Genomic DNA, 24,732 nt, shown 5'->3' with positions numbered 1-24,732 from the left:
TGAAATAGCCCAGCATGCATTTCAAGTCTTTCAATGAATTTGTTAACAATATTGCTTCTGTTCTGGTTTTTTGGCCAGGAGGCATGTGGCATCCTAGCTCCCTGACCCTACCTACATTGAAGGATGAAATCTTAACTACTGGACCACCAGGCAAGTCCCTCAGCGTGCACTTCTAACAGGATAACTTGGAGAGATCTAATTTGGACTATATAATGATTTTTGCCTTAAAGTTTGACTTGAGTCTGACCTCTGGGTGAAAGATGAAACTCCACTTTATCCCTCCCCAAAAGATGAGAGAATGAACAAAGGTTCAACAGTCAAGTAACAAGAACCCCAAACAAGGAAGTGGCTAAAATCCCTGTCTCCTCAAGACAACCCCTCTGTGAAGGGACTGCTTAGCTGCATCTCCAGAACCAGGTGGCTCTCTGGGTCTGGCCGCTTGGCTTAGAATCTCAGCCACCTCACCTACTCTGAAGATGAATGTGTGAGGCAGGAAGCTAAGAACAATTTTCACATTTCTTAGTTAATCCTAGCAAGGAAGTATTTTGGTCTCAAACCTTGACCACTGGGTATTAGGCTTATGGAGCAAAGGAAAATAGAGATGGTTTACCAACTCCACTTAATTGTGCCAACAGAATTCAAGTAAGATTTTCTAAAGGACAGAAAATCGGCTGGCCCAAGTATGTCAATATGTCAGGGAATGCTCATAAATATCTTTTCTATATCTGCTCAAACAGTGGTATGACCTTAATCCTCTCTTGATTTAAAGACTAAAGGGGAGTGGCCAACTTCTATATATGAAGCAATTCTAGAGACAGGTAACTGGAAAGCTTCCTGCAACAGACCACCTAGGAATGCAGAAGAAAAGCACTTTAACGACATCTTTTTCAGTGCATAACCAAGTTTAGGAGGAAAGGGGGGAAATCCCCAAGATGGGGCTGGGATGAAACAAAGTGACTGACAACTCAAGTAAAGATTGTGTGAGTGGGTAGCTTTGACATTTGACAAATTCGGCAAGACAAGGACAAGAGGCACTGGGACTAAGGGATGGAGCACAACTGTGATTTACACATTAAATCCTGGCCTCCAAAAATGTAGGTCTCCAGTGGCACAGCTAAGACAAGGAAGCTCAATTTTGCACTGGCTGGGGGTAGGGTAAGATGTTAAACAGAAATAACAATGCAGTAGAGATAAGACATTGGGGCCTGCTCTCCCTACCTTTCACCTCCACTTTCAAGGTTTAAAACTCAGCTCTCCCTTATTAGGTTTGAAATCTTGGGCAGGTTACATAACCTCATAGCACCTTATTCTCCTTGGCTGGGCTTTGGTGAATGATCCATAAATTTAGTTTAAGTGCTTAATTAGTATACTACTTGGTACATAAAAAAGTAGTGTCCAAAATGGTAGGGCAAATCAAAATATGTTGGAAATGAGTTTTTCTTCCAGAGTTTCAGATTTTTTCCTTAAGTAAAAAGAAAAAAAGATACGCATTATCTGAAAGTTGGAAAAGAAGTAACTCCATCTTTAGTTATAAAGGACGGAGATTTCACATCCCTGAGATGCTAATCAAATAATTAGAAAAAAACCAGCCTGAAATTATCAAAGGTTTGAAACTAACTCCATTATGAAATTACTAAAATAACAAACACACAAAATGTTTTAGTAACTGTCATCCAAGTTCTCTTAATGCCACAGGCATAGTTTAAAAACAATTTTTGTTTGGGAAAAGCAAAAAAATCAAAAGGAATTATAAAAATAAAACCAGCATGTATGTAACTGCATGTAGGGGGAAGCCCTCACTTGGAATGAGAGAAGAAAATAACAAACTGAATACCCTTGAGGCAAACTTGGTTACCTCAGGGCCTTGATTATCTTTGAAAATGAGGGTTTAGAATCAATGACTTTTGAGGTCCTTTCTAGCATTTCCTGATTTTGACAGCTGTTACAATTGCAACAGAAAGTAACTATCTATTTGGCCCTCCCATTCCACAAAAACAAAACACACAGTATCATTTTAAGAGTCAAGAGTCAAATTCTTGTTTTGAATTTTCAAGTGCTACATGACTGCTAAGGTTAAAACTCCTCTTTCAAAAATCGAAAAGGTTGAATCATCAGAGGATAAAACCCATCACTACTGCAAACCAAAGTGGATTTTCAACTTGGTAGAAAATCTGAATTCACAAAGCATGCAAAAATTAGCTCAAATAGCTGCAGACTGCCTCTATGAGCATTCTGGTAAATGCCGAGTAGTTTTAAGTGTTTATTGTTTATGCTGCAGAAAGCAATGAGGCTGGAAGCATAAATGTATCTGCCTAGAAACTAGAATAGAATCTTCATTCAACAGGGAGTCTCCTCCAAGTAAAAATAACACAACTAAAAAATTACAAATTGTTATCAAAAGGTTTAATTGTTTTTTCACAGGATTCTTTTTCTTTGGCCGGCGGGGGAAGGGGAACGACAGGTAACACAGGAGTTTAAATCACCAACTATCAATCATGTATTTGCAAAATTTTCAATATTTTAGTCACCAGATTTACATACATTTGTAAGCAGTGTTTCTCCACATACACATACAGTGAAAGACACTGTCCAAATAACTTTTGATGTAAAGTGGAACTTAGAAAAATCACTTAAGAAATCAAATCTTTTATAATAGAAATACTTTAAGCACAGCATTCATACCTTTGACAGTAGATTCTAAATGCTTATCTAAACAGAAGCAATGCAATTAAGCTGCCTTCACTCAAAATGGTGTCAGAAGGCAACTAGCCTATTTACTAGCCACTGATAAGTTATGACAACACTATTTCATAGCCTGTCACTGTAATTCTTAACCCCTATCCCCAACCCCGCACTAGGATTCAAGGTATCCTCATCACGTAGGACTTATCTCAAAAGTCTTAGTTCAGAACAGTAAAATAAATAAATAAAGATTGCAATGACACATTTAGAAACTACATAAGGACTTGGAAGTAAAAAAGGAGACAGGGAGAATTGAGGAACTGTCACTTACCTGTTTTTTAAGTTTTCTATTTGTAAATAAATAGCAAAACTAAACTTAAAACCCTAACTGAAAAAATAAATCTAGCAGACTTAAGAGGGTCTGTGGGAAGCCCAATGGCCCTGGAAAACTTTTAGACCACTACGAGGTCTCTGTTCAGCTATACTGTTCAGACATAATTTAATAACACATATGAACATAGTGATAAAACTTGTATTTACTAATAAGATGAATTTGGTGAAAGACACAGTATTCCCTTTCGCAATTAAGTTTTGAAAAGATGATTCTTTAAATATAAGACATATACAAAAGCTATGAGTATTAATTTTAATACAAAATAAACTAATTTCCTTACTTATACATTTAAATATTATTTTCCTCTCCTCCCTTATGGGACTGGGGGGAAATGCTACAGAAGAAAAACTGGTTTCTGCCTAACAGTTCAAAAAGTCTTCTTTAAGTCTAAACACCTGTCTCCTACTTGCCTGGCTGTGCCTAAACCCTGTCAAGAGACTAAAAAAAGGAAGATCAAAACAAATAAGGCCTTTCTCTGGACATTTCAACTGCATTTGTTCACAGTGCACGACATCCTCAAGTTCTCTTGTAGACAAATACATTGGTCATTTATTTGTAATCAGATACTGACTTCAGCAGATGACAGCACAGGATCGGAAACACTACATGGACGCTGCATTATTAAATATAATGTGGATTGTCCATGAAAAGTTTGTGATTCCTTTCAAAACATTCAATGCATTCTTTCAGGCTACTTGCCTGCAAACATCCTCTGGCATATAAGAAGAGAACATTCATGTTACTTACATCTTCTTGTTATAGTCACAGTAGTATCAATGTTTACACAGGGGAATCTCCTTCCAGGTGATTTTAAGAATCCTAAGAGTCAGGAACTAAGCAAGACAGACCTCTGGAAGGTGATCACAATAAATATTTCAGAGTTCAAGTAAAGAATGGAGCTTTACTCAGGACCCACAAAATATCCAATTATAGTTGTATTAACAGCAATGGAATAGGAAAAGCTGCTCCTTACAGGCATTTCATTTAGTTAACCCAACCCTTTGGCCAAGTATTATAACCAGTTCTCCCCTGAAAAATGGGCAACAGTTCAGGTTAAGTCACATCCAGTTATTTCAAACCCAATCAGCTCATTGCACCATATTCCCCAGCCCAAATTCCTTGGACAACTGGATTTCTAGCCTGGTGATTAAAAAAGGAGAAGGCAGTCTATAAGTTCCCCCACCACCAGTGAGGAAGGAACAATGCAAACATGAGAAAGCCACAGCGATCAGATTTTTAAAATATCTGCTGATACCTTACTGCATATCAGGCCTAGTGTTAGGTACCAGGGACAGTGACATGTGACAAGGAACTTGACCTTAAGGAACTCACAGTACATCAGAGAAAAACAGCCTTAAAATACTCGAAACTCCAAGGAGAGAAATGGGAAAGACAATCATCATAATGGCTCCAAAAGATGGGGAAAAGCAGTTTGCTGTGAATATGTAGGAGGGAATATGATTCACTTTGGTTTGGAAATAATTCTTAATTCAAAAAACTCTCTCATTCAACAATGACTAACAGAGGCCAGGTGGGGTGTGCAAATGACAGAAAATGTGTTTTCCTACAGGGAACAGCCACAACCCCATTGCAGATTACTGAGTGCCAGGCTAAACCTCAGGTGGGCCTGTCCTTGCCTCACTTCAGAATATTTTGAAAAACCTTTCTGAACAATGGCTCTAGCTGGTTTCAAATACTAGAAGGTCACACAAAACAGACGAGCAGGCGAAAATCTGGCTCTTTTGGCTACCAGTTCGCAGTCTTTACCTTAAATGTATGTAAACTGGTGAATCCAACAACTTTGTAGATTCCCAAATCTACCTGTAACTGCACTATGCAAGCTGTTTTATTTCTTCGTCTCTCACTCCCCAGCTCTTTGATCAAATGTTCTGTACTTGCAATCTTTGCCATTTCTCTCTTTAGGTAGCAACTGGGATCTCAATAAAACGACCTGAATGAAGCTGAGATCCAGTTGGCACACCAAGCCATTTCATTCACTTGTACCCTAAACCAGCTTTTTGGGGGATACGGGGGTATACCACATGGTATTTGAGATCTTCGTTCCACAAGGGCTCAAATTGAAGCCCCATGCAGTGGGAGCACAGTCTTAACACAGTGGAAGCTCGGTCAGGGAAGTCCCTCAACCAGCTCATTACCTTATCTTGTGCTCTTTCACTCTTCTTCTTCTGCTTGGGTTCAATCTTCTTACTTGGATTATATTATTTTCTAAGTGGTTTCAGTGTCTCCCACCACTTCCAATCTATCCTCTATAATGAACTTGGATCCACTTTTAACCTAGCCTTCAAAGCCCTCCCAACCTAAATTCATAGATAGACTCATCTGTCCTCACACTATAGTATAGACATCATGCTCCAGTCAAGACGGAATACTCACTGTTCCCTTCTTAATACACCGTCGAAGCTGGCCCTGAATGCCAAGAACACAAATCATGAAAAGAAGAAAAGAAGAGGATAAATGGCAGGGGGTGTGTGTGTGGGGGGGGGGAGGTGTGTGTGTGTGTGTGTGTGTGTGTGTGTGTGTGTGTGTGTGACAATATTTACAAGTTCTGCTGATTTTCAAAAGAAACTCTTAACATAAGAGAATGGAAAACATGTAAATTATATACCTCATCAAGAACTTGGATCCAGAATACGTAAAAAACTCAAACTCAACAATAAATTTAGTTATAAAAAGAACTAATGATGTAACCAATCATTTCACCAGATACAAAAGGCAAACGTGTGTGTGCTCAGTTGCATCTCACTCTCTGTGACCCCACGGATTGTTGCTCACCACGCTCCTCTGTCCATGCCAATTTTCCAGGCAAGAATACTGTTTATCATTCTTACTCCAGGGGATAGTCTCGACCCAAGGATTGCATTTGCGTCTCCTGCGCTGGCAGGTGGATCTTTACCATTGTACCACCTGGGGAGACCCATGAATGGCAAAAAGGCATGTAGAAAGATACTCCACTTCTCCAAAGACTGGTTGCTAGTGGAATGCAAATGGAAACCACAAACAGGGATTACATACCCACCTAAATGGCTAAAATTTAAAATAAAAATGGGTAATTACAAAACACAAGAATGCAGAACAACACATGTTGATGGTAGGATAGCAAAATAGCATAAGCACTTTGAAAAACTGCTTAGCAGTTTCTCATAAAATTAACCATGCACTTACCATACAACCTAGCAATGTTTCCTAGGTAAAGCTTTCCCCTGTGGCACTAGTGGTGAAGAACCCACCTGCCAATGCAGGAGACCTGAGACACAGGTTTGATCCCTGGGTTGGGAAGATCCCCTGAAGGAGGGCATGGCAAACCCACTCCAGTATTCTTGCCTGGAGAATCTCCATGGAGAGATGAGCCTGGTGGGCTACAGTTCATGGGCTCGCAAAGAGTTGGACATGACTGAAGCAACTCAGCACACACACACACACACAGCCATACAAATACCTATTTGCAAACAGCTTTACTCACAATACAAAGGCTGGAAATAACCCAACATTCCAGCAACAGGTGAATGCATAAACAAGTATGATACATACATAAGGGACTACTGAATATACTAATATACGCAACATGGATGAACCTTAAGAACATTATGCCCAATGAAGGAGAGTGTTAATGTTGTATACCACTCTTTGCGACCCCATGGACTTGTAGCCTGCCAGGCTCCAAAACGGCAACCAGTTTATGACCTTCTGGAAGAGGCTAATAAACTAAAAGGACAGAAAGTCTGTTGGTTTGCAAAACTCTTGGGGAGTTGAGTAAGGGGATTAGTGAACAAAGGGACAGGGGGAACACGTTCGGAGTGATCAAAGTGTCATTGATTGTGGTGATGGTTATACAACTGCATAGAGTTGTTAAGCTTCATCAAACTACAGCTAAAAAAGAAAACTTACTGTATGTAAATCTGTCTACGAAATACTCAGTGCCTGTTGAAATCCTACTATTTGTCTGACACACAACGAAATGTCCACCACAAAGTTTTGATTATTAACTCCAAAGTTATGATTGGCTTCCTAGAAGCCAGCTTTGAGCAGGAAAAAAAAAAAAAATCTAAAACTTCTAAAAGGGAGATTTAGCATATAAATTTGAATTTCCAGCTTGATTTAAAATATCATTAAGGCACTGTCCAAGACAAAGCCAGGGATGTGAGCTTATTTATCCCAGGCCTTCACCACTTCCAGTGACTCACACTTAACCATTTAACTTACTGGGCTGCTTATTTACCTCTCTTTCCTCAATACTCAACTAATCCTTTAACCATCTTTTCTTTCTGATACCTATTAGCTCTTTCATCTTTACCATATTCATTATACCTTGCTTTTATATTACAGATCTTTGAACACATTTTTAAAACTCCAACCAAACCATTATTTGAGACATTTGAATTACCAATCTATTTTTATAGACTCACACAATACCTTCCAGAGTTGGTACTTAACAAAATGAACATGATCAGTATTACTAAGCAATTAATATAGAAATTCTCTGAAGGAATACCACAAAAATGTCTATTACGGAGAAATGTTAAAAAAAAAAGTTATAAATGTAGTCTTCCCATTTTTATCATGAATTCTCAATCTGGTTCCACTTACTACAGTCTATTTTTAATTATAAATAAAGACTCCACACACACAAAAAACCCAGCATCTTTTCAAACAGAATAAAATAGGCCCACACATTAAAAGGATGCAAGAAACTTGCCAAATACAAGTAACTCCCAGATTTGGGTTAAACTTAGCATATGACTGATAGCAGTATTTAAGAAGCAATTTTTAAAATGTCTAACCTTAAAAGGTTATTTAATGGGCTATAAATGCATTTAATGTGGGGTGAGGTCTCCAAATATTAACATTGTGAATCCTGAGCCACATCCAAAACTATCATGTAATAACTAGACACCGTAAATTTATAGTGAGATTCACAGAAGCTAGAAGGTAATGGTTGCATGAAAGGGTAACAATTTTAAGTTGCATTAACAGAAGCAATGGCATGTCTGGTACCCTGGAAAATACAGATTCCATTACACTCTGCCCAGTTTAGACCATAGTACTGACTATAATCCAGAAAACACCTATCAGAAGTTAAGCAGGAATGTTCAAAGCTGTTCAAAGATGGCAGCTCAGGGGAAACAGACTATTCAGCCAAATAATAAAGATGACAGTTAACTCAAATAACTAAATGGCATCATGCAGAACAGCCAGACATATTTAACTTTACTCTGCTGCTGCTGCTAAGTCGCTTCAGGCGTGTCCGACTCTGTGCGACCCCATAGACAGCAGCCCACCAGGCTCCCCAGTCCCTGGGATTCTCCAGGCAAGAACACTGGAGTGGGTTGCCATTTCCTTCTCCAATGCATGAAAGTGAAAGGTGAAAGTGAAGACGCTCAGTCGTTTCCGACTCTTAGCGACCCCATGGACTGTAGCCTACCAGGCTCCTCTGTCCATGGGATTTTCCAGGCAAGAGTACTGGAGTGGGGTGCCAAACTTTACTCTAGAAGAATTAAAAAGTTACAAAGAAACAGTATTCAGCTCAGCATTTCAAACACAACTATTAAGATGTCTTCTAAAGTAATGGTGTCTCTAAAGTATCTGAGCAGAAGGGATGACCGTTAAAATTATTGAGAAGAGAAGTGAAATTGTTTGCAGGTACCATACAAATCTAAAAATCCTAGGACTAAATCATATAGCTTTTATTTTGGGGGATTCTAGCTAAATGGATTGATTACAGGGTTATGTTTATTTTATCCTGTCCTATACCCAAGCTGTCTTAATTCCCTCACCATTTACAAGCAAAGGCTCCATTTGCTGCTGGTCTTGCTTCCTTATGCTACACAGTCTGCACTGTATCTAGGGGTTCTGAATCCATTGTTGGCTGAATCCAGGGATGTGGGACCTGGGTTAACAGAGGGCCAACTGTATCATGCCATTTAATACAAGGGACTTGAGCAACCATGGATTTTGGTATCCACAAGGGGCCCTAGAACCAATCCCTCGCAGATACTGAGAACTATATTCACAACAAAAAATAGTTCTATTTTACTATTTTGAGAGATAAGGAGATCTCTTAAGAAATCTTCAAAAAAGATTTTTCTGAATATTATGGGGGGAATTTTAATCTTTTGGTAGGCATGACAATAAAGAATAAAAACTCAGTTTGCTCTAATGATTCCATGTAGCCACTACCAACACATATTCACCACTTACACGATACAAAGAATACGAGCCATTCCTAGAAACTCTGCCAAATAAATAACCAACACTGTTCTACACATTGCTCTATAACTTGTCTCTGTAAGAAAACATAATGGTCAAACTCCAGATTTTAAAAAGCACAAGGTTAAACAGTACATATACTAGAAACCTATCTATTATAAAATCAGATAGATTTATAAAGATATGCAACTGATTCACCAACTGTATACTGTGGTATAATTTGATTAACAGACAACGTAAGCATATAATGTTGCCAACAGTTAAACCCAGGAAAAATTTAAACAAATTTAAACAAAACCTAAAATATTATTTCAGCACATAGATTACTCCATAGGAACAAAACTAGGCACTTAATAGAAATATCCCAGTAGTGTGAAAAACTCTTAACTTTCCCAGTTAATTCCCTTAAACCATACTAGATATATGCCTCAAAGTAGTATTTAAATTCCAACTATGTACACCTACAATTTACTTTAACATTTAATATTTGTTGAGTAGGAAAAGTAGAAGAGGTGAGTCCGGGCATTAATGAGTACAGTATGCATGCTTTAAGTATAAGGAACTGATTTACTAGGGACCCTTTGATAGGACTCACCCTGAAGAATACACCTGACCCTAAAGATGGTCACACCTACCCTCTGATGGGTCATTTGTAGATAAAATAGTCTATGCCTGTCACAGGGAAGGAAATTCACATTTTAACACACTATACTAATGACTTTGTACACTGCACAAAACATCCAACATTAAGAATTCAATAAACTGACCAAGATCTACAGTATCACTTCCTATTGTCTATTTAATACAAACATTTGTTTCAGTGACTAGAGTACATAGAATGTCTAAGTAAAACAAAAAGATCTGCTAAAAATTTGGTAACAAAATAAATAATCAGTCTTATAGAATGAACTTTATGATGAAAACTATCATTACTCTGTCTTTGGGGATCCAATTCTGAGTTAAAAATGACATACTTCATCCCACTAGATCATATCCTAACTAGCCTAACAAAGTGCTACAGTATGTTCTTTAAAACATACCACTTTAAAGACTACGTTCAAGAGCAGCCCCTGTGGAAAGATGCTGAATATGGAGTCATAGTATGCTTACAATTTAAGGAAACAAAAAAAAAAAAGCCCCACACTTGGGAAGAAAAGAAGCCATACTTAGACTAGAACAAAAATATTAAAGTGCTGTGGCCGAAATTAGTATAAATAGACTTTATTGAAGTCAGTGCCTCTGTACCGAGACAGAAGATTGTGTCTACATAAGCACAAGTTGTAACATTTCACAACTTCTAAAAGGAATGTCAACAATTACAACGATCATGCATACCATGGTCGATAATCACATTTTAGAAGCATTTTCAACCATTTCTAAAGAAATGCTTATAACATTGTTATATATAGAACTACTTTCAATAAACTGCAAAACATTGATCGACTTTTCCAGTATGAGCTACAGTGTCAACACAAAAGGGAGGCATAAATGTTTAATTTATGAAATCAGAATGGAATATTTACTGTAAAGAAAAATTAAAAAGCTTTCAAATAAAGGCCATTATTGAACCAACATGAAGAGCACAACTTGAACTTTTCAGTTCGTTCATCTTTTAAAGCTGTCCTCTGAATAATTTCAGTTCTAAGCATTGAATTTCAGTACTGTGAATATTCCTTGGATTGCAGTTTGGCAATGATGCGGTCCAACTGTCTCTTTGCTTCACACTGTGGGAAATTGCTCATGTCATAATATTGAGGGGCAATTTTCACCAACCTGTCCAGAAGGAGGGGAAAAATCACCAAATTAACAATTAGAGTACTGGAGCTTCAGATAGGATAGGCATTATTCATTAATACACTGATAAATGCAAACCTATAATCCAAGCCAATGTTAAAATTACAAATGCCTAATCCTTATAAACACCACTTTTAGAAATGTGCACTTCTCAGTAAGCTGCAGATTTTCTGATGGTGGACTTTTCATAAACTTGAAAAACAAAACAAAAAACCACTCAAGATAAATTCTTGTAAAAAAAAAATACCCCTTTCTTTTACACAGACAGTAACATAAGGTCATAAGTTTCTTCACTCTGGAACACTATTTTGATCTACCTCTTTAAAGTTACAATATTACAAGTTCCATACAAGAAACACCCTGATATTCAAATGACTGGATCTTCTCATTTTCTAAGTTTTAATAACCATAAATGTAAGTCTATACCCCAAAGAATACACCTGACTGAATCTTTTTAAACATTTAGCCATATAATTTTTTTCTCAACAAAGCATTTAAGATAAAATGGTAATGCCCTACACAATTTAAGTGTCAAAAGTCACAAATCAGTGGAGGAAAGAAGCCCCAAAATATATAGCAAGTGACATCAACTAAAGTAAGTGCTTTCAGTCCCACCATTCTTGACTGACATTTTCTATCTTAAGTTACAGAATAGATTCTGCCCCCTAAAAAAAAGTCACAAAGGGGGACTGCAGTGGGTGGGTAATTTTGCTTAAAGTCAGTCAGTTCTGATCACATTTTGTGATCAAATATGCAATGGTACAAAAAGAGGTGCAGTTTTTAATGCCTGCTTTGCTTTTAGAGCACCAACATACAAATAAACAATCATTGAGAGCTGAAATACAAAGACTGATTGACTACTGGAACCTGGAGACCAAGTTAATCACAACAGCAAGAGAATGGCTTCAAAGATACTTCTCATGTTAGTCAAGTATAACTTTGTCTCCAAATTGCCCATGCCCATACTAACAATTCTACCATCCTCTTCACAAAGCAATTATTCTTAAGAGATAATCACACCATTTTGTGCCCCAAATCTATACACAGGAGTATACACCCTAGCTGGGGAACATCCGAGTTCCCCTGAGTGAATAGAAGAACAAGACAAGACTTTTCAGATTCCATTCTGAGCAAAATGGTAACGAAAACTTTTAGAATTAAAGACACAAAGCTTACCATTCGGGCTTGATGTCTGTACACGTCCGGATGTAATTCTTTGTTGTAAGAACAAACTCATTATAAAGCACCCATTCAGGCTTGTGGTCAAGAACAGTAGAGGGATGCAACTGAACCACTTGGTTATCTTTCACAGTTAAGTAATGCCCTGTTCGTTCTAAATGTGCCACCTGAAACCGAAACCCAGTAAATTAATACAATGCTTCTGATGTGCTATACAAAAGTGATATAAAGCCTATATATCTATACCTATATAATCAGGGAAAGGCAAGCCTCACCTGTTGCTTTTAATCTGATGGCTAGACTTATTTACCACTGCCCAATAAAAGCAGCAATCAGCAAACTACAGCAGGCTAAATCCAACTCACTGCCTACATCTTTAAAGCTTCTTAGCCAAGAACAGTTTATACACCTTTAAATGACTGGGGAAAAATAACAAAAGAGAAACACTTGGTGATGCTGGAGTGAAAATCACATGAAATTCAAAATGGTAAGTAAAGTTTTTTGAAACAAAGTATGCCCATTTGTCCAAGGTTGCTTTTGTACACAAGAGGAAGCAGAGTTGAATGGTTTCAATAAGGGACCTAAATCTGGTCCCATCACTTCATGGGAAATAGATGGGGAAACAGTGTCAGACTTCTTTGGGCTCCAAAATCACTGCAGATGGTGATTTGCAGCCATGAAATTAAAAGACGCTTACTCCTTGGAAGAAAGTTATGACCAACCTAGATAGCATATTCAAAAGCAGAGACATTACTTTGCCAACAAAGGTCCGTCTAGGCAAGGCTATGGTTTTTCCAGTGGTCATGTATGGATGTGAGAGTTGGACTGTGAAGAAAGCTGAGCGCCGAAGAATTGATGCTTTTGAACTGTGGTGTTGGAGAAGACTCTTGAGAGTCCCTTGGACTGCAAGGAGATCCAACCAGTCCATTCTAAAGGAGATCGGTCCTGGGTGTTCTTTGGAAGGAATGATGCTAAAGCTGAAACTCCAGGACTTTGGCCACCTCACGCGAAGAGCTGACTCATTGAAAGAGTCGGACAGGACTGAGTGACTGAACTGAACTGAATGAGCCCACAAAGCCTAATATATACTATTTGGTCTTATTGCCTGAGACTGGTTCTTTAATACCAGGTGGGAACTATGTAGCAGATGAACAATTACTAAAAGATGAAAATTCATGTTTAAGATAGAAAAATAGAGCAAAAGTAACCCACAATGAGAGATTTAATAAGAAAAGGAATTGGAGGGTGGGGAGAGGAGAGAGGAGATGCATGGGTTTCTTGTCCTATATTTCTATCTATAATCAAATATATCAATTGGATCAATATCATCTAACAATTAACAAGTATCAAAGCAGATGACAACATGCCCTTTCCAATTCTAGAACTCTAGTAACAAAGAGCATGTATGAAGAACAGAAATGAGCAATTCATAATTATTAACATATAGTAGAAAATAAACTCAATTTCAATCAATAAATATTTACTAAGCACCTACTAGGTGCCAGGCACTACACTTAGAAAGTCCCATTTCTAATGGACTTTAGCTTTAAGAGAGAATTAGAAATCCATAATGCTTGGGTAATAGTGAAAATCCTAACTCTGATGAGCACTGAAACTTCAGAATAAGATGCCACAATAAACATTGTTATTCCGATCTCAAACACAGACAGGCACCGATCTCCTTTCATTCTGCCTCCATGCACTTAATGGCCACTCTATGTATTGGGCTCATTTGGCCTTAAGGCAGGCGACATCTTACTTATTATACATAGCCAAAGGAGAGCATCAAAGAACAAGTGGGATATTTAAAAGATAACTAAAATCAATCTCATCTCAAATAAGGGACTGACGTGTTTTCATTTTTTCACCACAAACACTTTCATTTTGAAAAACCTAATTGGCTTCATGTCCCTTAAACTATAAGAATTACCAGATAAGTTTTAACTTCAGCCTCCAATATAAAACACTTAAAACCAAAAGAAACATTTAAAAATTATTTTTCATCTTAAATCATTATTCCATAGCTGACTTTCCTAGCACCCACGTGTCTTATTATAAATACCAAAGATCGCGCTACAGGATTGTGCATAAAACAGTTGCTTATTTGAATTTAAGGGTGATTAGCTTCCACAAAGAGAACAAAGTGAATTGTACTTCTGGATCCATCCAGAAAACTGCTTCCTTTCAGCATTCCAGTACAATTATACATCTCCAATTAAGATCAAGATTCAAAGAAATTCTTTGATACATTTATCCAAAGTCAAAATTTGCATTGAAGAAATAACTAATAAAACTCACCTGAAAATAGTCAATATATCTATTTAGTATAAAAAGACTCCATTATTTAAAAAGTGCTTGTAAAGTTGATTTCTACATAACTGGATCCCTAACTATGCCATTTGGTAAACTTAAGACATGTAAAAACTTCTCAGTATATTAGTTCATTCAAGAATCTGGACAAAAAATTAAAGATTATTTATAGGCATTCTTTAACTGAATTTTGTGTTTAAGTGGAATCCAAGCACTGCTTATAGAAAACAAATATTAAGTAAGCATTTAATTATGTACTCCTATACAGTCCACATACCTGCATAAAATACCCAGTAACCAAAGCTTTTCTTATATTAATATAATAGTCCCTGCTTGTAAAGTCAGTACTTCGACGAGGCAAATTAAATCTGTCCATAATTCTTGATAGCTGCTGGCGTACATTATCTGCTGACATCAGGGACCTGTAGTTAATGAAGTTGTCATAACACCACTGAACCGACTCATGATCTACAAAGTTGGAAAGAGGGAAATTAAGAGGGGACATGAATCATCCAAATAGGTGTATTATCTAATTAAAAAATAAAATCCATATAAATAGCAAGCTAAATCAACAAGGGAACTAAATCACATCATTTTTATAAATTAATCATAGTCTTAATCAACTTTACTAAAAATCTGGAGTCAAAATTAAAAACAGCACTAAGGTTTTTGGCTACTGAATGACAAAACAATGATTTTGGAAAAACTATTTTTAAGTTATTTTACCCATGAAAATCTACCTGGCTGTTTTCAATAGATAGTCTTAACAGGGGAAGATTCAGAGAATCTGGAAAAATGCCACGTCTTTCTCATTTTCAAAGAAAAACAGGCTTAGATTAAGACTATCAAATACAACTTAAAAGTTATAAAAATGAACCTCAAGAGACTATTGTCACATTTTCCTCTCATTTAATTTTTATAAATAGGGCATTCTTCATTATCACTGTTTCCTTGTTTTCAAATAATTGGAAAATGTTTTTTCATGTTGTTAAATACTCTCTGAAAATATGATATAAAGCTAGAAGAATATGTCATCATGTAGCGATAGCATCACACTGAACCATCTTTCTATTGGTGGGCATCTAGGTATTTTTCATTTTTCTTTACTATCATAAATAACTGTGAGATAAAAAACTTGAATCGTATCTCTGTCCAAAGAATACTAAAAGAAAATTTCACAGATTATCTATAAGTCAAATCATATGAATTTGATAAGGGTCTTGGTAATATCAAATCTACTGCTCTTCATAAAGATAACATGTATTTCTATTCCCACCTCTGGTGTTAAGACTGCTGCACTGCACTAGACCCACTCCTACACAGCTAAAGACTATTTTTCTTTAGCCTTTGCCAATTTTATAGGTGAAGAAATGGTACCTCTCAAATAATAATGCACATTTACTGAACTGCAAGTAATGCTGAATAGCCCCCCACTTGAGTTTATGAACCACTTACCACATGGTCATTGACATTTGTAGCCTATTTCCCTATTTCGTTAGTTTACTTTTACATAAGAGCTATTTATTAGGAAAAATATTAGTAATAATTCTGTAAGTAATACAAAACTATTCAAATAAAAGGCAAAGTTTTTAAAAAAACTATCAAAAGCTGTATGTTTGTGGTAAATTTTATACCAGCATTTCATTTTTACTGCTCTGTATTTTCCAGCTTTCTAGTGCTTTCCTCCTGATTATAAAAATAAACAACTTTGGAAAAGATGGGCAATTTTTATTTTAAATGCTAGTCAGGAGTTTTTTCTCAAGTACCTCTGGGTTTCTAATGTAAAGTTGTCACAGATAATAAATGAAAGGGAGATGAAGAAATACCTTATATGCTGCAAGTGACGTTTAGACAAAAGATTGCCTTCAATCTAATTTATACTTACTTTGTTTAAAAGCATGGTAGACATTCAGCAGTGTCAGATGATCTCCATCTATGTGGGCAAATCTCATCTTGGCCTCATCTGCAGCTTTCTTGGCCTCCGTGGGACGAACAAAACACTGTGGGACTAAACAAGGTTGGTATGGGCCCAACACAAACGCCCATATCGATGAGTCACGCATTCACAGACAGAGGAACAAGGCCTAGCTAGGTCAGTTCACAGAGCATAGGGCAGGGCAGGATGGCCTCCAACTGCATCTTGGACTGTTTACTACCTTGTTTGGTACATCAACACCTAACCACATCTGTAAGACAAGAGGGTTTCAAAGCTACAGAGTACCTGATTATTTTTAACTAAATCTAAAAGTAGGCATCAAAAACAGCTATTCTGAAGGCCATCAAGATACTAAAAGCTCAACTTATTGAAAAAACCAGTGCCGATAGCTCTACCAATAACCAGAATTATGGTGTCAATAGCCTTTTAGCTAAACAAAAATTTTTCAAAAGTTCATCCATTTAATTCGCTGAATTCCCCACTGAAGGACTAAAAACAACTTTCCAACCAGTCTATTGCCACATTTCTATCGTAATTCTTCCCTAGTGCTGTGGCTATTACCAGCTGGTGGGTATCACTATTAGCACTGGTGAGCAGAAGCATATGTAACATAAAAAATATCATGAAATCTTGGGTTTTGATGATAGCAGTAGTGGTGGAAGGTTAAACCGCCTTTGAATTAAGAAAATTCAAAAAGGCTAGGAATATTCAGCCTAGTTTTCCAGCATTTTAAGAAAAAGATTAGCAAATAAAGTCCCAAGTTCTTTTTAAAAATTGATATTTGACTCGAAGTCCTCATATAAAAGCAGAATCCAATATTTTAAACGTTGACAATTAGTCTGAAACAGTCATTATGTCAGGGTCATCAAAATGAACTACAATATTTTTTTAGAGCCTCAATTTTAAATCACATAAAACTTGAAGTTGTTACAAAGTATGTTCTACATTTTTTCAAATACAACTTTCCTTAATTCACTTTAGCAATTCCACAGTTATAAAAGCAGTATGAAAAATACTTAACAGCTTGGGACTTTGTCAACACATTTTTAAAGCTCTTAAAACCTTGTCAATTAAAAAATTATATATCATCAGTTCAGATAAAAGATAATAGGAATAATCAACAAGATCAAATACAGTATCAAATTACTCTTTGCCATCCATACAGTTCCCCCTTTAAAATGATTCCAAAGAAGCCAAATAGAAACAATGACACATGATCACAGTAAATATTAAGTCTTGCTTAATGTAACTGAAGCAAGGTAACAAGATATAAATACAGAAATCTCATAGCTGTGAACGTTAATGTGAACTAGCTACCAGAGTTAAATAATTGGGTTTAAGAAGCACTCAATTAAGGCCCCTGATTTTTTACTATTTATATCAGGACCCCCAAACTCCAGAAACTCCTTAAATGGTAAACAAAGCATTACAAACTAAGTAAACTGTTTTAGTTGCATGACTTCTTCTTAATCCTTTAACATTCCTCCCGCTAACAAATGCCTTGCTTAATAACTAATGTACAAAAATGTTCACTCTCTTGATGTGATAAAGACAACCAGTTATCCCCATGCTTTGCAGAACCACCACAAGTAAGAGATGTAGATGGGAGATCTCAACTGCATCATAATGACCAATTTTTTAAAGGGCTAGCTAGTTTTCTAAATTCGAACAATGCTAACTCTATAGTATTCCCAATAAAAGAGAAGCTAGAAATATAAAAACTAGGTAGGTAACAAACACAGTCTGTTAACTCTTACCCCACACTCTCTCAAGCTAAAATGTTGGGTTAACTACAACCAGGAGAATCTAACAAAAATCACATATATAAGAAAAGGCAGACAACAACCTACCACCACCTCCGCAAGAAACTACAATTTCATTAAAATGATTCAGTACTGCCCTGCCCATCTGCTCTGAGTCTGATCAATCATAACTGCAAAAAAAAAACATTTTCGCTAGTTCTTAAATTAAAAATTCACATCATTAAAACATACATCTAAACTAAGCCAAAAATTTTATATTTAGAAATTTAAAAAATTTCTTCCTTTACTTTCATGTAAGAGTTTGAATTATTTGAGGTATAAATAAGACCAATAAGCCACTCTGTGACTGGAAGTCAATTTTCCCCAGTACTGAAATTAGTATTATAGAGTACTTTGCCAGTCAGTAAAAACTTAATACACTTTCTATTTTTAGCTGTAAGATTCAGTGTACATTTCTACGTTAATATTTCTCTGTTTTGGAAAATCTAAATTCCAAGTTACTATTTGTGAATTAAATGTTATAGCTATTAATAAAAAACAGTAGTATTTGTTCAGCTCAATGTTTCGATTTTTAAAATTAAGCAATTTTACCTATTAAACATATTTCTTTTATCAAGTGTTTCCCTGCCACTGTAAAAGAATTACCATCAGATTAGATTTTAAACCTAAAATTATACATTACTACTTCTATTTATTTGATACTAAGTTTAAAATAATTATTTGACTGCCACTGCAATACAATTTACACATGAAGAAAAAGCTTACTCTTTAAATGATAGCTTGGTTCGTCTCAGGCTCACTTAAATAGTGCCAGCTACTAGAACAACGTTCTTCCTGAACTTTCAGCAATAAACTCCAAAACTGATGGACCTACCAAAGAACTCAGTTATAGTATCTTCAGACTTAAATTCTTTAATTTTTAGGCTATAATGTGAGGCTTGTGGGATGGAACCCACACCCCCTGCAGTGGAAGCACAGATTCTTAAGTACTGGACCACCAGGCAGTCCTGGACCTATTCTTTTCTTACTGATATTTTAATCTGAGCCAATGTTTTTTACTACATTTTATGCACAGTGCTTTACTTTTGTAAACACTATATTATTATGAAGCAATTTTTCAAAATATTTAGCAAACAAAATAAGTCCCTTAAAAACATCTATAAAATTCACTATCATACTAAAAATTAAAAAACAAACCCAAAAGTGAAGTCCACCCAAACTTTGAAGAGCTGGGCTTTTTTTAGTTCCTTTCCCTCTATTACCTGACAACATAGCAGTAATAGATAGGACCTCATTAGAACAGTTGTAGTCACAACTTGCAATAACCATTTTAGCGAGCTGTGGATCTAGAGGAAACTCGGCCATCATGGATCCCAATTCAGTCAGATCTCCATCATCATTTAAAGCAGCCAGATAATTCAAAAGTTCTAGGGCTCTCATCAGAGTTTCAGGAGCTAGGAGGAAAAGGCAATCTATTAAGACAAGCTGCCTTAATAAGCAAAAACGTGACAAAGCACACACTGTTAGAAGCAATCTCATTTTTCATTCTACAGTGGACCAAACGTAAAACTCAAACTGCCATCAAATTCAGTTACAGAGATCTAGCAAACTATGACTCATACAAAGCTGCAAAACTTGCCTGTACGGCAGTTAAACGTCACCTCTTAAGTACAGGAACTGTTAACTCAACAATGTGTTTATCAAATTATTTTGCCTCAAAAAAAAAAAAAAAAAAGATTTTCCCTTTTCATGCCCTGCTAATAACTCCTAAAATAATTTAGTTACCCTGAAAGATAAGGAAAAAAAGAGTATTCGCTATTTTCCCACTCTTTTAGATTTAATGCCAACACACAAAATTCCTCTTGATGTATTGTAAGGGAAAGGTAAAATGTATTCAACGTATATAAGGAATAGGATAGTCAGTTTTGGTTAAAAAGATTGACAAAACATGCTTTGAGAATTTATACCTGGTGGATCCATAAAATCAAAATGCACCAAATCATCAATACCAAGTTTCTTCAACTGTAACACAACTGATCCTAAATTAGAACGCAAAATCTCAGGATAGGTATTATCCTAGAAAAATACAAAAACATTTGTTTTGTTAAATATCCCATAATCTTCTTGCTCCAGGGGGAAAAAACATATCTGTTCTCGTCCTTAGCTATTTCCTTTGGCATTTCTTCTAAATGACTGACTTAAACAGGAGAAAAGTATTTGTGGACTAAAAAGGAATCAGATACTTCCTGTAAACTATAGGGTTTGAAAGGTTACCACTGCTGCCCAATTCAACTTAGAACTATAACAAAGGGTTGTACTGGTAGACTACACCATAAACTTCAGGGAAAACCTGAACAGCTTATAGTGCCAAAAGATAAGATAAAGTAAGTGAAGTAATTTTCTTCTGGTAACAAGTTTAACCTAACCTTCCAAAAACAGAGTAAGGACACAGTAAAACCCTTACCTGCATCTCTGTTTTGTAAGCTTTCTCTGTATAAAGTCGGAAGCACTTTCCAGGTCTGGTTCGTCCTGCTCGACCAGCCCTTTGCTGAGCTGAAGCTTTACTAATGGCTGTCACTAAAAGGGACTCAACTCTGATTCGAGGATTATACACCTATTGGAATGTAAATAACATTACAATTCATCCTCCAGTTAAACACAAAACTGTGATCTAACAAAAGTATCCAAAGCCCAAAGTTAACCCCAAAATAAACAAAGTAGTATTGACGACCAGCATAAATCATGCTGGGGCAGAAATAGAATTCATCATTCCTTAACTTTCTTTCAGGTATTCTGACTCCAGCATTCTAAGACTAAATGAAAAGTCACTTAACACAGAAGTAGCTCTACTCTTCCTAATTTAAAATACTTTCAGTTTTACCTTACTCTTATATGGTGGATAGTGCTGAGGGTTTTTGCCTGAAAAAAAAAACTTGTCAATTTCAACACCCAATGTTCAGTGTGGACACCAAGAAAATATTTTGAACTCAGTCCAGAAGTCAGTTATATGCTGCCAATTTAAAGAATTGTTTTCCATCAAAAACATGAATACTATGTACAACAAATTCTCCCAATTATAAAACATAATCAAATGCAATCAAAGATCTTAGGTAAGAAAACAGTTTTATTTATTAACTGAGTAATCCCTTAATTTGGCTAAAGTGCTTGGGTATTCAGTACTGCTGAACTAGAGGTTAACATAATACTTTTTTTTTCCCCCCAAGTACTATGACTGGTACATAACAGAAACTAATTTAGCTGACTGAGTGACTAATAGGCAGGGATGATAATCCTGTACTTTTCAGTACTCCTTACATGAATATACACTCACATATGAAACACTCAGGATCACCACACAGAAACAAAGAAACCAATGAAAAGAAAAACAGGATTATAAACATGGGCTTAGTATGTGAAAGCCAGCTAGAACCAAAGGCTCAAATCACAGACTTCTGAAAATGAAACACAAACTAGAAAATAATTCTAAAAAGTAAACTTCACTCATGAAACAAATAAGCAATAAGTACTATTAAATGAACACTAATTTATAAAGTACTATAGTACTAAAATATGTACCTTTTGTTTTGCAAATCCAGGATCAATTACAAACACCACACCATCTATTGTCAAAGATGTCTCTGCAATGTTAGTTGACACAACTACCTGTTAAGATATGAACAGTATTTAACTTAAACTACAAGCCAAGTACAATTCAAATAATTAGTCTTTAACTTATACTAAACAATTACAAACCAGTAAATAAACAGGAATTAGGTTTAATCTTTAATAACCAATGCTATATAAAGACAAATTAATATTTAAGAATTCAAAGTTTCATTTAGTTCATCATAGCACCTTTATTTTTCAACAAAAAATCTTCAGGTTATTACTTGACTACATTAGGTTTTAATTATTCAAATAGCAGAACAAAATCAAAAGAAAATAACTGATAAAGCAATAAGTTTGTCTCACAGAGAGTCTCCCTGAGAAAACACTCCTTGGTTAATATTCAAACTGTACAACACGTACATGGTTCAATACTTTCAGGCAACATTTACAAAGGAAAACTATATCACCAAAAGTCAACTAAATATTTTAAATGAAATGGCACATGGTGGTGAAAATCTCAACTTAGAATCCAGTAAGAATTGGTGTATCATCAGAATTGAACATAGATGTTCTGGAAATCTCAGAGGGGGTGTCACAGCATACAAGGAATCTTAAGGAATGATTTGAACTTTTTATTGAAAGTGAATAAGGTTCAAAGTATTTATATACTAACATGATTGTTTTTTCATGTGGGTGTTTTACTGTATTTTAAATATGCTTTAGAAAATTAGGGACCTAAGAATGACATGTCACAATTTTTCTTTTTAAGCAATGGAAAAATGGGATCTTCATTAGTATTTTTCTCAGAGCATCTGATCTGAGGAAGATTACTGCCATTAAGGTGGAGATGCCTGAATATGCAAGCAGTTGACACAGAAGATGAATCAGAGTCTGCTCTTAAAGCTTTTAAAATCTGCAAAGAAAGATTAGAGGTGGAATGGAAGTACAATGACATAAAAAACATGCCATAAGATTTTTAAAGGATTTATTGCCCAAGCAAAGACAAGGAAAACTTACTCAGAAAATGGCATTTAGGAGAGCTGTTGAAGATAAGGTGGGATCAACCCACAAGGGACAAGTGAAGAGCATTGTGGAAGGTTCTGCTTAAACAAGAGCATGTGGATAAGGATGCCCTTAGGCACATTGCCAGGTAATGTTGGAGGTTTAAAAGGCTACTAGAACATCATTAACCGGATGATATTATTATACAATTACTTATATATCTAAAACCAAAATGCTCCCTTTTTGCACTGACCAGCTGAAAAGCATACTAACTAGCAAATGAACAGTAAACTCTAAGTGGTCTGATGCTAATGAAATATATTTTCCAGAACATTTCAAAGACATGAACATTCAATAATTAGAGCTGAAGCAAGCATAAACAAGGTCAGGAGGTAAACTTCAATAAGTATAACCAGAGTTTAATATTCTTCTACAAAGTCAGTGTGTTGCAGTGGAAAGGTAGGTATCAAAGCCAGGAATCAAATCTAGTAGCTAAAAGAGTGGAGCGGTTTTAACACACTCAAACTTCAATTTCCTTTTATAACTCTTGCATACTAGTCAGCTGAGACAGAGCCCTTATAAACTATACAGAATCACAAACCACATGCTTGTTATTATATAAGAGGTCTTGTGGCTTTCTGGAATTCTGGGGTAAAAACTGTAGTTCTTGAAAATGTACATATAAATAGAAGTATAAAACATATTTTGAGGGAAAAATACACTTCATCTATTTCTTCTAGAACAAAATACAGTCAATGTAATAAAAATGTACTGGTGCAAACTCTTTAAATTTAAAAATAATTTTTGTCCATAAAAATTGGTGTTCACATGTTCTCTCTGGGTCTGTGTGACAAACTGTACAACATCTGTAAGGAGGTGTGGATCTGTGATTCCACAGATATTAAGAATCAGGTGATGTTCACACCGACTTCGGCAACCTCTGTGTCTACTGTTGAGTCAACTGCCACCCGAAGTTAAACTCTGAAATCCAAAGTGTTAACAAAGACCTAGAGAAGCACGGCTTTTAGGTTTTTTCTGATTTTTTTAATTAAAAAAATTAATGGGCTAGAAAGCTTTAAGACAATAAAATAATTTCTTGAGTAGGACCTCCCTGCCCCATGAGAAGTGGGTTTTGGGACAAAAAAAGGGAAAAACTCTTAAACTGTACAACTTTGAGCTGCAGATATAATACTCACTAAGGCTAAATAAAACATGCACACATACTCAGCAAAAAAAAACCAACAGACAAATAAATGATACAAGTTATCTAGCTGCCTTGGAACCTTAACAGTGGGGTGAGGCAAGCCCTAAGTATTTTCTAGATGTATTAAGTGGCACATGACCTATGTAGGAAGCGGTCACAACACAAAGTGGTCCTGAATTTGTCAGAGTACATATGCTACAAAGCCTTCTAGACTATAGCTTGGCAATAGTGCTCAAAGAGCCTTAAAGAGTGTTCAAACCTCAACGACAAAGGAATTATTTCAGATAAAGAGCCCAATATATAGAATAAACTCTATGATAAAAAAAATCAAGACAATGCCAATTCTAATCTTTTTATATTAAATGTGTTAAGAATAAACTCTCATGTAGATTTATCTCCTTTCCCCTCAATAATCTGCTTTTTAATGGAATTCACGTTGATTTATTTCAATAATTCCATTTCAAAGTACTTGAGATGCTCTACTTGAATTCTATTTGGACACAATAATGCATTTAGGTTAAAAAGTGTGGGTTTTTAGTCCCTAGGGAACTCGGTGGGGTCTCTAATTCAGTGAGGACATTAGCTTATTTGTTTGTAAATATTCCAGCAGTACCACACTAAGTTATCTTCAGAT

The 24,732-nt window shown here is 35.9% G+C and overlaps 1 protein-coding gene across 6 annotated transcripts in view; it reads right to left on the bottom strand.

Annotated features, from left to right (window-relative positions):
- Positions 1 to 10,506: 10,506 nt before the first annotated feature.
- Positions 10,507 to 24,732, bottom strand: part of DHX15 (DEAH-box helicase 15) — a 53,930-nt gene continuing 39,704 nt past the window's right edge. For 2 of the 6 annotated variants that reach the window (XR_015165526.1, XR_015165528.1), the window contains exons 7-14: positions 21,860 to 21,946; positions 20,748 to 20,897; positions 20,251 to 20,359; positions 19,546 to 19,737; positions 16,470 to 16,770; positions 14,862 to 15,052; positions 12,272 to 12,441; positions 10,507 to 11,074 (exon numbers count right to left, since the gene is read on the bottom strand). Coding sequence is in view for 2 of the 6 variants with exons in the window: in XM_086406252.1 (XP_086262378.1) it covers positions 10,957 to 11,074; positions 12,272 to 12,441; positions 14,862 to 15,052; positions 16,470 to 16,592; positions 19,546 to 19,737; positions 20,251 to 20,359; positions 20,748 to 20,897; positions 21,860 to 21,946 (1,140 nt within the window). In the remaining 4 variants the exon portion in view is untranslated. The remainder of the gene's footprint in view (positions 11,075 to 12,271; positions 12,442 to 14,861; positions 15,053 to 16,469; positions 16,771 to 19,545; positions 19,738 to 20,250; positions 20,360 to 20,747; positions 20,898 to 21,859; positions 21,947 to 24,732) is intronic. The other 4 variants (XR_015165525.1, XR_015165527.1, XM_086406252.1 and 1 more) reach the window with 2 other exon arrangements.

Source organism: Bos grunniens, chromosome 6 (assembly GCF_055505025.1).
Source record: "Bos grunniens cultivar Pamir isolate PY7600 chromosome 6, Bosgru_T2T1.0, whole genome shotgun sequence".
In the NCBI taxonomy this organism is placed as follows: Eukaryota; Metazoa; Chordata; class Mammalia; order Artiodactyla; family Bovidae; genus Bos; species Bos grunniens.
The sequence above is the reverse complement of the archived record's forward strand: the minus strand, read 5'-3'. Positions and strand labels throughout refer to the sequence as shown.